The following is a 15,781-nucleotide window of genomic DNA, read 5'->3' as shown; positions in this document are numbered from 1 at the left end:
ATTGACATGAGATTGAGTATAAGTTGGGCACGTGGAGATCGTCCGTGTTGGGGATGGTGAGATGTTAAGATTATAATTTGGGCACGTGGAGATCGTCCGTGCGAAATTTGTTTGATTTATGATGGTGCGTTGAGATCGTCCGCACAAACACGTGGAGATCGTCCGTGTCGGTATATGGACCTTGCGAGTCCCCCATGGGTCATGAACTCTCGATGTATTTCTAAGGAGTATCATGTATATACGGTTGAGAGAGTACTTGGTGTTCTGAGGCATATCATTTCATGGTGTCATATTGCATTGCATCCCATGGCATCATTCAACTTGATGATTATGTGTTTTATTGGTGGTTGGAAAGTACTTGATGTTTGATTACCTCTATTTGATGAACTTGATCTTGTGTGTTGTTGATATTTGTGAGTGCCTTTTTGTGAAGGTTGTGATTGATGAATATTGAGTTTGTTGCTGAGGATATGTAATTTGTTAAAGTGATTGTTGTTGAGCTGGGTGCTATGTAAACTGTGAACTGTTAGGTTGGGATGGTTATATGCAGGTTGTAGTTGTGGAGGTTCGGTTGGGGTGTAAGGAGTATCCGTATTCTATTCCCTTAGCTTGTGTTTAGAGGTGTACTTGCTGAGTACCGTATGGTTTGGTACTCACCCCTTGCTTCTACAATTTTTGTAGGTTACGAGCCTGGATTTTGTGGTACTTGTCACTCTCTTCTTTTCTGAGACTTCTTGGAGATTTGTGAAGTAGTTGTTTATCATCTCAGCGGGCCTTCTTACTCCTATTTATGATATTGTTCTATTTTAGAGACAACATCATTTGAGACTTACGTTTTCTTTCAAATCTATTGTAATACTTTAGAGGCTTGTACACGTGACAATCAGATTTGGGGGTATTTTTGAGTTAATTATGAATTTTCCGCATTTTATTGTAATGGGTGAGTGTTAGGCTGACTTGTCTTGGTGGGATAAGACGAGTGCCATTACGTCCATTTTTGGGTCATGACACTAAGTATGTTAAAATATAATTACTACAACAAATTAAAATTATAAATAAAAAATTCTGTATTTATTTTTTATAAAGTTCTTTTTTTAAAAACAAGATAATTATATTTGTTGAAAATCTTTATTCAAGATTTTATTCGAAAAGAAAATAATTTATATATATTGAAACTCTTAAATAGGAAATGAACTCTCGTCTAGGTAATTATTTGGTTGTAGATGCAAACTAATTTATAAAGATACAATCCATATATATATGCCATTAATTTGTTTGAAAACTTGAAATTGAACTTGGAAAGAAATGTTTGAAAGTTGATTTTTTGAAGAATTAAAGTTGTATTTAGACAAGGGAAAAGGGTCTAATATACCTCTCAACCTTGTCATTTGGAGCTGATATGACCTTCGCTATGAAAGTGACTCATATATACCCTTATTGTTATACAAACGGCTCACATATACCCCTACCGTTACAAAATGAGCTCACATATATCCTTCATTTAACGGAAGTGAAAAAAATTAGTTTTAAATTTATATTTTTGACTTTTGATTTTTTTAAAAAATTATTTAGGGGTATATATGATTTTTCTAGCAAATTTCAAGGTATATTTTAATTTTTTCTGGACATATTTTTTTTTTTGACTATCATTATTTGAGTTTCTTATTCTTATTTTATTTTTTCTTTCATTCCTTAGTGTAAAGAAAAAATTTAAAACTATTTTTTTCGTGACTATATTATAATTTAAAATTATTTTTTTCGTATATATTGTAATTTAGTTTTTGTATTTGAAGAAAAAAATTGGGTCATCTATAATAAATTTTACAAGAATATTAACAAAACTTAAATAAATTTGACCATCAAAATAATAAATCTAAATTAGTCATTGAAACAAAACAAAAGTTAAAAAAATAATAATATATGTTTGAGGAGGATTAAATATACCCATATGGGATTATATTTTTTAAAAATAATTAAAAAAATTAAACTAAAATTAATTTGTTCATTTCCGTTAGAGGAAAAGGGCATATATGAGTCATTTGTATAACAGTAGGGGTATATATGAGCCACTTTTATAACGAGAGATATATCAGCTCTAAATGACAAAGTTGAGGGGTATATCAAACCCTTTTCCCTTTAGAGAAAGGTAGATTTTAGGGGGGAAACAATCATGAAAGTTTTTTCTTAAAATAATTATGCTTAAAATTGAAGATCTTAGTTTAAAATATTGAAAAAGAGTCTCAAATCTAATCTATAAATAAAAATAAATAAAAGAAATAAAAATATTTCTTTTTGAAAGTTCAAGTTTAAAATTCAAACTAGCAATGAAACTTTCGCCTTGTTCATGTGTAAAAGCAATAAACGTATTTTTCATGAACTAATAACTTGAAAATTATTTGGAACAAAAAATATTGCAAGTTCAAATTCAAAAATCAAATTAGCAATGAATTTTCGTCTTGTTTACAGATAAGAGCAACAAATGTATTTTTCATGAACTAAACACGTGAAAGCTATTTGGAACAAAAAATATTGCAAGTACAAATTCAAAAATTCAAATTAGTCATGAATTTTCATTTTGTTCACACTTAAGAGCAACAAACGTATTTTTCATGAACTAAACACGTGAAAACTATTTGGAACAAAAAAAATTGCAAGTTCAAATTCCAAATCAAATTAGTAATGAAGTTTCACCTTGTTCATGCATAAGAACAACAAACGTATTTTTTATGAACTAGACGTGTGAACAAAAAAAAATTTCAAGTTCAAATTCAAAAATCAAACTAGTAATGATTTTTCACCTTGTTTGCACATAAGAGCAACAAACGTATTTTTAATGAACCAAACACGTAAAAGTTATTCGGAACAAAAATATTTGCAAGTTCAAATTCAAAAATCAAACTCATAATGAATTTTCATCTTGTTCAAGCGTAAGGGAAACAACGTATTTTTCATGAATCAAGCACGTGAATAGTGAAAAATATTCCGAACAAAAATAATTGCCAGTTAAAACTCAAAAATCAAGCTAATTAAAATAATTGCCAGTCATGAACCAAATATGTGAAAACTGTTTGGAAGAAGAACTTTTGCAAATTAAAATTCAATCATTCAAACTAGTAGCGAATTTTCTCATGGTTCACACACGTAAGAGCAACAAGCATATTTTTCATGAATCAAACACGCGAAAATTACTTTCTGATAATAAATAATGATGAGACTCGAATACAAAAAAATTTATTTGTTTTAATATTATGTTAAAATGTGTGATTAACTAATTATCTCATCTATAAATTTAAGATATTAAAAATAATACAATTTTATTTACTTAATTATATATGTCACACAAATGCATACTTAAATGCCAATGTAGAACCACCAATGATAGTATCCCTTCATTTTAAACCGTGGTTTTAAGTTCAAGCTTTAAATATGACAAAAAAAAAAATCCTCTTAAATGGATCCTACATGTCACAATTCAAATTTGTCGAAATTTTAATACGAATATAGAATATCGACTTTAAAAAAAAAACAAATATATGAGCTTTTCATGCTTCTTGAAAGGACGAGAGGGAGTTGCTCTGATGGTAGCACCCCTCACTTTCAAATCGAAGATTGTGAGTTCGAGTCACCAAGAAAGCAAAAGGGCTGGAAGCTCTTATGAGGGTTTGAAAAAAAAATGCTTCTTGAAAGGCCAAATACCTAAAAGTCATGTCAATTTGATCAATTATCCCCCAATCCCCTCCTTGTGATAATGAAATTTATAATATCTTACATGATATATGGACAAAGATTTCTTAATCACACATTTTTTGAGAAAAAAGATTGTGGATTAGGAGGAGATTAAGGAAATCTAATCCTTAATTAGCACGTGGAACAACCATAACTTACCAAAAAATATAAAATAATTTTATGCTTTCACGGATTAAAATTAATTAGGGACCACTAATTTAACAAAAATATTTAGGACCCATTTTTGGATATTTAATTCCCCAAATTTAAGATATTTTCAGGTAGGAAGTAGGTTATATTTGGACTATTTTAAGTTTGGAAAAAATGTCTAATTTACATCTTTACTTTTAAAATAATTATACTTCTCTTTTTATAAAAAATTTAAATGTATCTCAAAACTAACAATCCCCTAATTCTAATTTTAATTATCCTATTTCACTTCAATAACCTATAGAATCATGAGTGATTAATGGACAAATCTAGCATCGAAAGTATGAATTTGACAAAATTTAATAATTTTGATCTAAAATATATCTCGAGAAATTTATCAAACATTTATAATATCATAAACTTTTAAATTCATATATAATTTAGAATTCTACATTCGTCTCTGTCAAAATTTGTAGTTCACGAGTAAATTTTGGACGGGGTTGTTTCAACTCATGGATATATGAATTGCACCCCTCAACTTGTTTGTTTTGGGTGAAGTCCGTCACAATTTTTTCTTTATTATTATTATTTTTACTAATATGAAATTTTATTCGTACACTTAATAATTTCTCCTTCAAATTAAGTTTCAGAAGATTCATCACCTTGTGAACTGATATACGGGGATTAAGTATATGTCACACACATCATCGAAGTAATTATTGACACCAAAGCTAATATGTATTTTTTTGTGTGCGCATACGTCTCAAAGCTATAATACAAGTAGTAAATCAATTTGCAAATAAACAAAAACAGTAAAGTTGTCACCATGACATCATTATATCATCTTCATATTCATCTCATACATAGGCTAAGATACCATATATCATGTTTAATTAGTTCAAAGATACTTTTAATACATATGACGTGATATTAATCACTTTGAAACAAGCTCACATGTTTTCCTAGATTAAAAACGAATCACACCTTGTATTTAACTTCGAATCTTCCTGATTCTTTCTTCTTCTTCTTCTTCTTTTTCAGCTATTAATTCGAGATCTTGTTCGTACAACTAACATTTTAACTAACAATATAAAAAATTATCATTCAACTAAAACAATTTTTTGATATTAGATAATTATATTTTAAAAAAAAACTTAAGAGAATACATCCAAATAAGTGGAAAAAAAAGAAATTACTTGGAAAATTCCTGGCATCTTCATCTGATTAATTAATTAATTACACCATCATCACTTAACCATAATCTTAAAAAGTAAAAAATAAATACTAACTAGCTTTTCATCAGAAATTAAGAAACATAAAAAAATATTATAGTAATTTTTATAATAAGGTGGCAGACTTTGAACTTTCCTAGAACTTTCTTCAACAAAAAATATCCGCCTAAATTTCAAGCAAGATCTTATACACTGAAAACATTTTGACCAATAGCTCACCAACCCATTTATTTATTCAATTATTTTTTCAACCTAACTCTATTTTTATNTGTGTCTCTGGGATTTCGGGTATAGGCTGGGGGGGTACTTATGCATTTTCCCAAACATTTATAATATCATAAACTTTTGAATTCATAACTTTCAAATTCTACATTCGTCTCTGTTAGGGGTGTACACTATTCGGATTAAACCGAATAACCAAATCGAATTTTTATTTGGATTGGCTTTTTGGTTTTTCGGATTGATTTTGGACTAATAAATTACTTTGTTTGGTTTTCTGGTTTGATTTTGGATTTTAAAAAATAAAAACCGAATTATATATATATATATATATATATATAATGCTTAGGTTTAGAATTAAGTTGGAGTTAACTACTTTTGTCCTTTTTTAGTTATTGCCTTTCATGATGATTATATTTATATTTTATGTTTGAACATCTATAATAGGTACTTATAAGTATTGTGTTTTAAGTTTTACTTATGATTTATATTAGAAAGTATATTTAAGAGATTCAATATTATTACTTTGGTTATGTTATTAATTATTGACATAACCGAATAATCAAACCGAAAAAAACCGAACCAAATAGAGGAAAATCAAACCAAACCAAATTTATTTTGGATTGGATTGGATTACACTTTTACAAAACCAAAAATCCAAAAATCTAAACCGAATAGTGAAAAATCAAACCGAATGCACACCCCTAGTCTCTGTCAAGATTTATAGTTCACGAGTAAATTTTCGACATGGTTGTTTCAACTCATGGATACATGAGTTGCACCCCTCAACTTGTTTGTTTTGGGTCAAGTCCGTCACAATTTTTGCTTTATTATATTATTTTTACTAATATGAAATTTTATTTGTACACTTAATAATTTCTCCTTCAAATTAGGTTTAAGAAGATTCATCACCTTATGAACTTATATACTAGGATTAAGTATATGCCACACACATCATCGAAGTAATTATTGACACCAAAGCTAATATGTATTTTTTTTGTGCACGCATACGTCTCAAAGCTATAATAAAAGTAGTAAATCAATTTGCAAATAAACAAAAACAGTAAAGTTGCCACCATGACATCATTATATCATCTTCATATTCATCTCATACATAGGCTAAGATACCATTTATCAAGTTTAATTAGTTCAAAGATACTTTTAATACATATGGCGTGACATTAATCACTTTGAAACAAGCTCACATGTTTTCCTAGATTAAAAAAAATCACACCTTGTATATATCTTCAGATCTTCCTAATTCTTTCTTCTTCTTTTTTTTCAGCTATTAATACGAGACTTTGTTCATACAACTAATATTTTAACTCAAAATATAAGAAATTATCATTCATCTAAAACATTTTTTTGATATTAGATATTTATATTTAAAAAACTTAAAGAGAGTACATCCAAATAAGAAAAAAAAAAGAAATTACTTGGAAAATTCCTGGCATCTTCATCTAATTAATTAATTAATTACACCATCATCACTTAACCATAATCTTAAAAAGTAAAAACAAATACTAACTAGCTTTTCATCAGAAATTAAGAAACATAAAAAATATTATAGTATTTTTTATAATAAGGTGGCAGACTTTGAACTTTCCTAGAACTTTCTTCAATAAATATCCACCTAAATTTCAAGCAAAATCTTATACACTGAAAACATTTTGACCAATAGCTCACCAACCCATTTATTTATTCAATTATTTTTTCAACCTAACTCTATTTTTATAACAACTTTGTTTATACACATGACACCCCACTCCCCTTTTTCGGAACGATAATATCCAAGTCACCTTGCGTTCATTCAAGTACAGAATAGACCTAGCGTATTACTTTTGATTTATTTATTCAATTATTTTTCAACCTAAATTCATTTTTATAACAATTTTGTTAATACACATGGAACCTCACCCCCTTTTTCAGAGTGGAGTATCCAACTCACCTTGCGTTCATTCAGGCCTAGAATAGACCTAATGTACTAATTTTGTTCAAAAGCAGTAAGGTTGGTTCCGATTTAATTTATGCATCCAAAAATCATTAAACTAATATAAAAAATAGATCTCGAATTTGGTAAATCAAGTGGATATGGTAGAATTTTGAAACTCAAACATGTGACTTAACTTCAAATTGTAGATTTGCGCATGCATCACTTTAGATGTAAAGTTCGACTAAGTATCTATCTACTACCTCCCACCTTCATAAGTATTGAAGAATCTTTTTAATATCGGATCAAAGTTAATCGTTCAACAATCAAGACTGAGCACCATATTTTAAGAGAGCGAAGTAAAAGTATCACCCAAACCTCATTCGTTGATATTAAATTTTCTTTACTTCTTTGTATATGTTCACTTTTTTATATTCCAAGTTTCTGGCTTCATCACTGCAGTCACATGACCTAAACTTCAACTGTTCTCCTAAAAAATTGTCATTAACGTGATAACAACCCTAAAATTATCCTAACAAAAACGAGAGCGAAATAGCTTCTCTACCTTCACAAAGTAGAGGTAAGGTTTGCGTACTCCCAAGATCGTACATGTTGGATTACATTGAGTGTTGTTATCGTAAAAAAGACTCAAGCCCATCCCTTTCACCTTTTGGCAAAAGATAACTTTTTTCTTTCCTTTAGTTAAATCAAATTCAATAAATACCACATGTCCACAACTATCAAAAGACATGGGCAAGAAAAAACAAATCAAATTCATCAAAATGGTCCTCAAAAAACTGCAGGTACAGCTTGCCAGTTGCAAATGATCCCACAAAAATCTTTTATGGTAGATTTTCACTTGCCAGTTATGCAAGAAAATGATACACAATATACAAATGAAAATAAGATTTTCCTTTGTATATTGTGCATCACTTCCACCACGTCAACGTGACACTGTACCTTTGAGTTATATCCCTTCCCCGCCTCATCGAGAAAAATAACTGACCAATCCTAAGTAAAAGAGCCAAGAAACTCATCGCCACATTTCTCGCAAAATCGAATTTGGAATCTCCAAATTGTCACTTTTATGTGCTTGACATAAGAATGACACTTTCACATACATAGCACAACTGAAGAAAGATTATAAAGTAGAAAGACAATCAGATGTCATGTGTCTAAACATAGATTTACAAGTTAAAAAGAAAAATGTTTAAAAAGGTCCAGTTTATATGATCCAAATCTCCACAAACTAAATTATAACCAAGATGATATTAGTAGCACATAATATCATTTTACAATGGCTAGGAGAACCTGCATAGTCTCAAGGAAGACGTAACCGATATGTAATTTGCTGAATACAATCAAAGTTTCCAACTTTCAAAAGTTAGTCCTGCTTGGAATCATCCACTCCAACTGCCTTAGGTACAGGATGGGGGGCACCAGAACTTGGTTCTTCTCCGGTAACCTGTTAGACACAATGTGTTTTGTTATACTAGTTATTGATTAACGCAATAAATAAGATGGATGAAAGGATGTAACTTTAGTTCAAATGGCACAAAGACGAGTGTAGCCACCATTTCTAGAAGTTACTCACAGACTTTTTGTTCCATTGATAAATAAATGCACAAAATCTTTCTATTCCTTCTTCCACTTTTTCTTCCGAGTTATTCAAACAGGCCATAGATTGATCAGGTTTAGAAGCTCAAACTACATGTACTGCAATACTCTATTAGCAAATGGAAAATTTAAATGGGATGTCATGGAAACAAAACCATTCACCAGGATTCTGAAATAGTATCCTTCTTTTTATTCCATAATTTAGTGACAATGTATGTCTATAGGTTCAAATAGCTCTGAAGGTCATTAACGTCAAATAGTTAAGAAAACAAAAGTGAAGGTGCGATCTTTGAGTTTTTGACTAGCATGCAATACTTAGTTAAGGCATATCTAGAAACTTGGCTAGCTTTGCCTCTAGACACCATAAACAGACTGTTCTCCATAAACTTGAATACAGGTTTGAACAAATATATTCTCTTTTATCATATTTTTTTTGGACATAGATAACTGTTATTCTCTTTTATCATTTTTATGAAAAGCTTCTCAGCAAGTAGTGAAGACCCAATTATTCCTCACTTGATATCATATGCTCATAATACCTTGAAATAAACAGCTTTAGGCATAAAGAAGTGCCAATCTGCACATTTTGATTTTCTTATGATCAATTATGCAATGAACATACACTACTACTAGTTGTCTCAAAAACCCCAAGAGAAAGTAATATCGCAATGTATCAAGATAGAATAAAGAATAATATATGATAATTTGTAGCAAGAACAAAGCTGATGCAAATTCAATGACTGTAGTTTTTTGTTTTTCTTTTTGATGACCTAGAAACCAGTTCAACTTTTAAACTCGGTGGCCCTGCTACTATAGCTTTCCCCATCTAAATACTAGACTTGGTTCAATATGTAGATTTCAAACTCGTGATGTGCGCCTACCAAACATCTTGTAGGCTATTACCTCCTGATGTTGAAAGCAATAGGGGCAATGCAACAACTGTAGTTCCGAGCAGAAACTTTTCTAGAGGTGCATGATATCGTGGTCAAGGTAAATTGTTGTAGTTCAAGAGTAGAGCAAGCAGAGAATACAAATGGAAAATAAACAATGCAAGCAGAGAATACTAATGGAAAATAAACAATGCACAGTCTCAGCCTTATCCCTTGAGATCGGGAAGGTCATTGGTAGCTAGTTTGTGACAGATTGATCAGCTCTACATAATCTGAGGATTTCCTGCAACAAAACTCCAGTCGGTTTTGTTGAACGTTACAATATGAATTTGGGAAAGAAAATTTGAAGTCAGGGAATTAAATCCATAAATAAACAGGGGAAAGAAGATTTGAACTTTAACAAGTGTAGGGAACAAACTTGAAAGAGTGAATGAAACACGAAGGATCATTGCAGTGGAGAGTCTCAAATGAAAAAGTGAGGAAGTTATTTTTCATTTCGATCCACACATTTTTTTTTAAAAAGAGAGGGGCAACCCGGTATACTAAGCTCCCGCAATGCACAGGAACCACAACTAAACAGGAGCAGAAAAGGTTAAGGTCTAACATGTCTCGGGTGGGCGTGAACCAAAATGCAGGATTTTTTAAGTTTTCAGTAAACAGGGTAGTTCTACAGTGTCTCCACGGAGAAATATTTCAACCACATTGAGGGTCATATCTACAGCTTAATTTTATAAGAACTGAACCCTTAAATCTCATCAAACGCATTACCAAGTACTGTGCAAAAGCTTAAACACAAATGATAGATCATTGGAGGAGAGTGTTCCATTTGAACCTCGGGCAAACAGGAAATATTTGATAGAAAATTCTCAGCATTCTTTTAAGAGCTGATTGGATAAGAAACAAGTCAACAACGACCCAGATTTTCTTTCCAAATTTATTCTTTATTTTTGTCTACCATTATAATGAGAGAAATACCACAAAAAGTATACTCAAGAACCTCAACTGTGGACAAAGACTATGATTGAAGTTAAGTTCTTTTGGCGCTTTCTTCATTGTGGGTTAAACGTTTCATTCAACATTGTACTTTGGTTTCATGGTACTCAATATCATGAAGATCTGGAAGAGGAAAAGAAACAACCACAATCACCTAATCCCCCCGAGTTCTAGCATCATGTGCATCAGAATGTCCTCAAAGATTCAGCATATTGATTTTTCAACCCATACTTCACACATTTACATTCATCTTCAGAAAAATTCAATGTTCTAAATGTTATCATCAAAAAATAGTAAAATACCATCGGGGTATTCAGACAATCACATGCACGGTGCACCATAAGCTGGTGCTTCCCCAAATAAAACAGTATTGCAGGTACAAGGAGGTCATTAACTTCAACGAAAACAACTCTTTCCTGAAGAAAGCTAAATGATATTGCATTTCCTATATCCAAATTTCAAACAACTTGTTCACCACAAATCCAAACAAAAGATACATTCAACCACCCAAAACAAACACATACACATTTATATCAATCAATTAGCATCAATCCAATTTGTTTGGTTGGCTATACGAATTTATTCCGCTTACTCGGGCATATGTGTGTAAGGATATACGTGTGGGCACCAATGAATTTCAATCAAACGCTCTGAGCAGCTTATTCAGGTATGCATGTGTATACATATACACACACAGGCAACAGTGAATTTCAATCAAACATTCCAACCAAGATCATCTAGTTCATATATTTCCAAACAAGAACAAACTTTTCCAAGCAAGCCAACAAGTTGTGAAACAAAAATAGAGGCGGAGCAAGGATTTGAACTTTATGGGTAATGGATTCTAAGAAATGGCCCAAGTGTTAGTAATTCGGTTCTGAATTTAATTTTGTACATATTTGATGATTTTTTTTAACATAAATACAGAGTTTAGAATAAAGCTATTGGGTTAATACCAAACCTACCTATTATATGCTACCACTTATAGAAGCCCTAATAATCAAACTACTTACAGAATTATTGGATTTTAGTAGCTTACAAATCTTTCAAGCAAGTCAACACTTCGAAACAAAAGTCACTCTTTACAATCAAAAAACTTAAAATACTATTGGGTTAGTAGCTCACATGTTTTCAACTCAACACGCCTATACAAAAGATCACGCCTTTGCAATCAAACAACTTACAGAATTATTGAGTTAGTAGCTTACAAGTTTTTCAAGCAAGTCAACACTTTGAAACAAAGATCACACCTTCACAATCAAACACCTCACAGAATTATTGGGTTAGTAGCTCACAAGTTTTTCAAACAAGTCAACACTTTGAAAAAAAAGATCACGCCTTTACAATCAAACAACTAACAGAATTATTGGGTTATTATTAGCTTACAAGATTTTCAAGCAAGTCAACACTTTGAAACAAAAGATCACGCCTTTACAATCAAACAACTTACAGATTATTGGGTTATCAGCTTACAAGTTTTTCAAGCAGGTCTACACTTTCAAAAAAAGATCACACCTTGAAACAACCTGTCTATACCTCCCAAGGTAGGTGTAAGGTGTACACTCTACCCTCCACACACCCCACTTGTGGGATTACACATATGTTGTAGTTATTGTTCGTCAACACTTTGAAACAAAAGATCACACCTTAACAATCAAACAACTTACATAACTATTTGGTTTAGTAGCTCGCAAATCAACACATCTAAGAAAAAGATCACGCCTTTATAATCTAACAAACTTACAGAATTATTAGGTTTATAGTAGCTTCCAAGTTTTTCAAGCAAATCAACACATCAAAGCAAAAGATCACGCCTTTATTATCAAACAACTTACAAAATTATTGGGTTTAGCATCTCCCAAATTTTCCAAGCAAGTCAAACACATCCAACCAAAAGATCAACAACAACATACTCGGTGTCGTCCCACAAAGTGAGCTCTCGGGAGTGTAAACTATCCACAAACCTTACCCCCTACCTCAGAGGTAAAGAGGCTATTTCCAATAGACCCTCAGATCAACACATCTAAGCAAAAGATCACGCCTTTATAATCGAAAAAATAAAAAAAACTTACAGAATTATTGGGTTTAGTAGCTGATGGTTTAAAAGGACAAGCAGGAGGTGCTCTTTCTGGTCTCTGATACTCCTTCCCCAACATTCTATAAACCTTCGCCTAAAAAAACACACATAAAGCACAAATTAACACTATAAACATCAAAATTAACCAATTAATTAAGTTTTTAAAGGATCTTACCATGAGAATATGGAAGAGAACAGGTAATAAATTAACGATCGGGACTAGGAACAACGGTATTAAGCAAGCTACACAAACCTACAATTTTTGAAAAAAATCAAATTAAGAAAAGGGTAAACATAATTAATGGAAATTCAATTTAGGATTTTGGGGAAACTATAGATTTTGATTCATACCATTTTTTTTTAAAGATTTGTTTCAGAATACTTTTTCTTTTGTGTTGTTGATTTCTGGTTTGTTTTTGTGTGGAGAAGAAGATTACTTTTGTCTACTTTCCGGGTCAAAGAGTCGACTTTTGAAGGAGATCCAAAAGTCCTAGGGACGAAGTCGGGTCGGGTCATATATGAGTTGATCGAAAATATGTTAGGCTAAGCCCATTCAATAGCTAACAAATTTCGTGAGCTAGTTAGTTTATGAGATATTGTTAAATCTCTCTAATAATTGTATTTTTGTGAAACGATTTTTTCATGTTATTTATATTATATGTTTTGTTGCTACAACAATTAGACTAGTGTTGACGAATTTCATACAAAACTTGTTTCCTCTTCCACTTGGAGGAAGAAATTCAATTTTTACAATGTATGATATTAAGTGAAATGGTATAAATATGAGTGAGTTAAACAAGTCTTGGTTAGAAATTGGTATGAATAAAAGTAAAGCTAATATTTTGAATTTATGAATTTTAAATTTTAAAAGATTAATACTTGTAATTTATTACCTTTAGGTATTTGATTTATCTAGTGTTTTTTGTTGGGTTATGTTAATTTATCACCCTTTCCCTTATGTAAATTGCAAATTACAGTATTATTTATGCATGTACTCTTGAGATTACTAACTACTATTGCAAATTTTAAAAAATAGATTTTTATATGATTTATGTATGGAAGTTGAGGATTAGTAAAATATATTTTTGCATCATTTTGAGTTAGGTCTTCAATATATGTTTATTCTGATTAAATAAAGTGATTTGAATTGATTAAATTTTAAAAACGCTGATGAAATCGGATAGAACAAATACTTATAAATTCATAATCACAAGGAGGAGAAAGAGATCATAAACGAGAACAAATAAATATCAATTCACTCACAAAAATATAGAATTCATTTAAATCACAAAGTTAAAAAGCTCGGGGGGGAGGTTAATAATGGTGGTATAATGGTGAAAATCATTGAGGAAGAAGATGGATTAAATTGGAAAGTTTGAATAGTTTCTCAAGTTTTTTTAAACTATTGTACTTTTAAGTTTGAGTTCATGTGATAAATAAATTTATTTAAATTACACGTATAAGTATTTAATTGGTTTATATGACGTGTATGTTTCACGTACTTTTTTCGTTATTTTTTTTTTTAAAACATTGTTTGAATTATACGTATAACTATATTTAATTGGTTATTAATGTGTATATTTCACATTTTTTACCTTTCCCTTACACTAAAAAAATATTTAAACTACACATATAATTATTTTCTTGATTCATCTAACGTGTCTATTTCACGTACTTTATCATTTTCTTTTGGCATAATACATATATTGGACCCTAAACTTGGCTTCAAATTTTAACTTTGACCTCCAACTTTCATAGTGCACAAATAGACACTTTAACTTGTATAAAATAGAACAAATAGACACACATGTCCTACATGGCATCCTACATGTCATTTTTTGTCCTACGTGGTGTCCTACGTGTATTGTGCCATGTAGGAGTTGTGTGTTTACTTGTTTTACTTTATACAAGTTAAAGTGCCTATTTGTGCACTATGAAAGTTGGAGGTCAAAGTTAAAATTTGAAGCCAAGTTTNAGGTTGTATTAACAAAAGTTAATGGCGATTTTTTTTCTTCAAATTCTGTAATCAATGGCAGTTTTTATTATTATGTATTAATGAGGACAGAATTAAATATTATACTTTAATATTTTGTAAAAGCTTTAATAATTTCTGTCTTTTAAAATGAAGAAAAATTTCAAAAAAATCCATAAAAATGATAAATAGAAATCCAGGCTTTAGAGAGCGCCACCTCACCACTTTCACATTTATGTTTTATATAAATATATAGATTGTTTAAATTATACGTATAATTATTTAATTGGTTCAATTAACATGTATATTTCACGTTCTTTTACCTTTCCCTTTTACTAAAAAATTATTTAAACTACACATGTAATTATTTTCTTGATTCATTTGACGTGTCTATTTCACGTACTTTATAAGTTTCTTTTTACTGAAATTTCATTTAAATACACGTGTAGTTATTTAATTGGTTCGTTTGACGTGTATATTTCATATACTTTCTCTGTTTCTTTTTACTGATTTTTTTAAAAACTACACGTGTAATATGTGACTTGTATATTTCACGTATTTCTTCCGTTCTCTTCACTAAATAAAATATTTAAAATATACATGTAATTATTTAATTAGTTCATTTGATGTGTATATTTCGCATACTTTCTCCGTTCTCTTTTTACTAATAGTTTATTTAAATTATGTGTGTAATTATTTAATTAGTTCATGTAACATGTATATTTCACATACTTCCTCCATTTCTTGTTTATTAATCCAAGTGAACTATACATCCTTCTTAAGATATCATTTATCAAGTATTCGACGAAGAGTAAAATTTTGTGATAATTTATTTTTTTTATACTTGAAATTGTTGCATTTGAGACGAGAGTCTCTCGGAAATTGTTTTTATATAAGTGCCATTTTTATCATTTTGTATATTGTATATAGTAAAATGAAAAGTTGAAAGGCGTTTCAATTTGCGTATTAAAGAGA

The 15,781-nt window shown here is 30.4% G+C and overlaps 2 protein-coding genes across 4 annotated transcripts in view; one reads left to right on the top strand and one right to left on the bottom strand.

Moving 5' to 3' along the window:
* The first annotated feature begins 1,683 nt into the window (after positions 1–1,683).
* The window catches only part of LOC125870188 (heavy metal-associated isoprenylated plant protein 3-like), a 210,645-nt gene continuing 196,547 nt past the window's right edge, over positions 1,684–15,781 (top strand). The window contains exon 1 of the mRNA XM_049550543.1: positions 1,684–1,695. The gene's annotated coding sequence lies outside the window, so the exon portion shown is untranslated. The remainder of the gene's footprint in view (positions 1,696–15,781) is intronic.
* The window catches only part of LOC125870200 (uncharacterized), a 390,460-nt gene continuing 383,151 nt past the window's right edge, over positions 8,473–15,781 (bottom strand). For all 3 annotated transcript variants that reach the window (XM_049550563.1, XM_049550564.1, XM_049550565.1), the window contains exons 2-4: positions 13,010–13,088; positions 12,830–12,928; positions 8,473–8,722 (exon numbers count right to left, since the gene is read on the bottom strand). In XM_049550563.1, the coding sequence (XP_049406520.1) occupies positions 8,642–8,722; positions 12,830–12,928; positions 13,010–13,088 (259 nt within the window). In that variant the 3' untranslated portion in view covers positions 8,473–8,641. The remainder of the gene's footprint in view (positions 8,723–12,829; positions 12,929–13,009; positions 13,089–15,781) is intronic.

This window comes from Solanum stenotomum, chromosome 7 (genome assembly GCF_019186545.1).
Source record: "Solanum stenotomum isolate F172 chromosome 7, ASM1918654v1, whole genome shotgun sequence".
NCBI lineage: Eukaryota > Viridiplantae > Streptophyta > Magnoliopsida > Solanales > Solanaceae > Solanum > Solanum stenotomum.
This window is presented reverse-complemented; position numbering and strand designations above follow the sequence as displayed.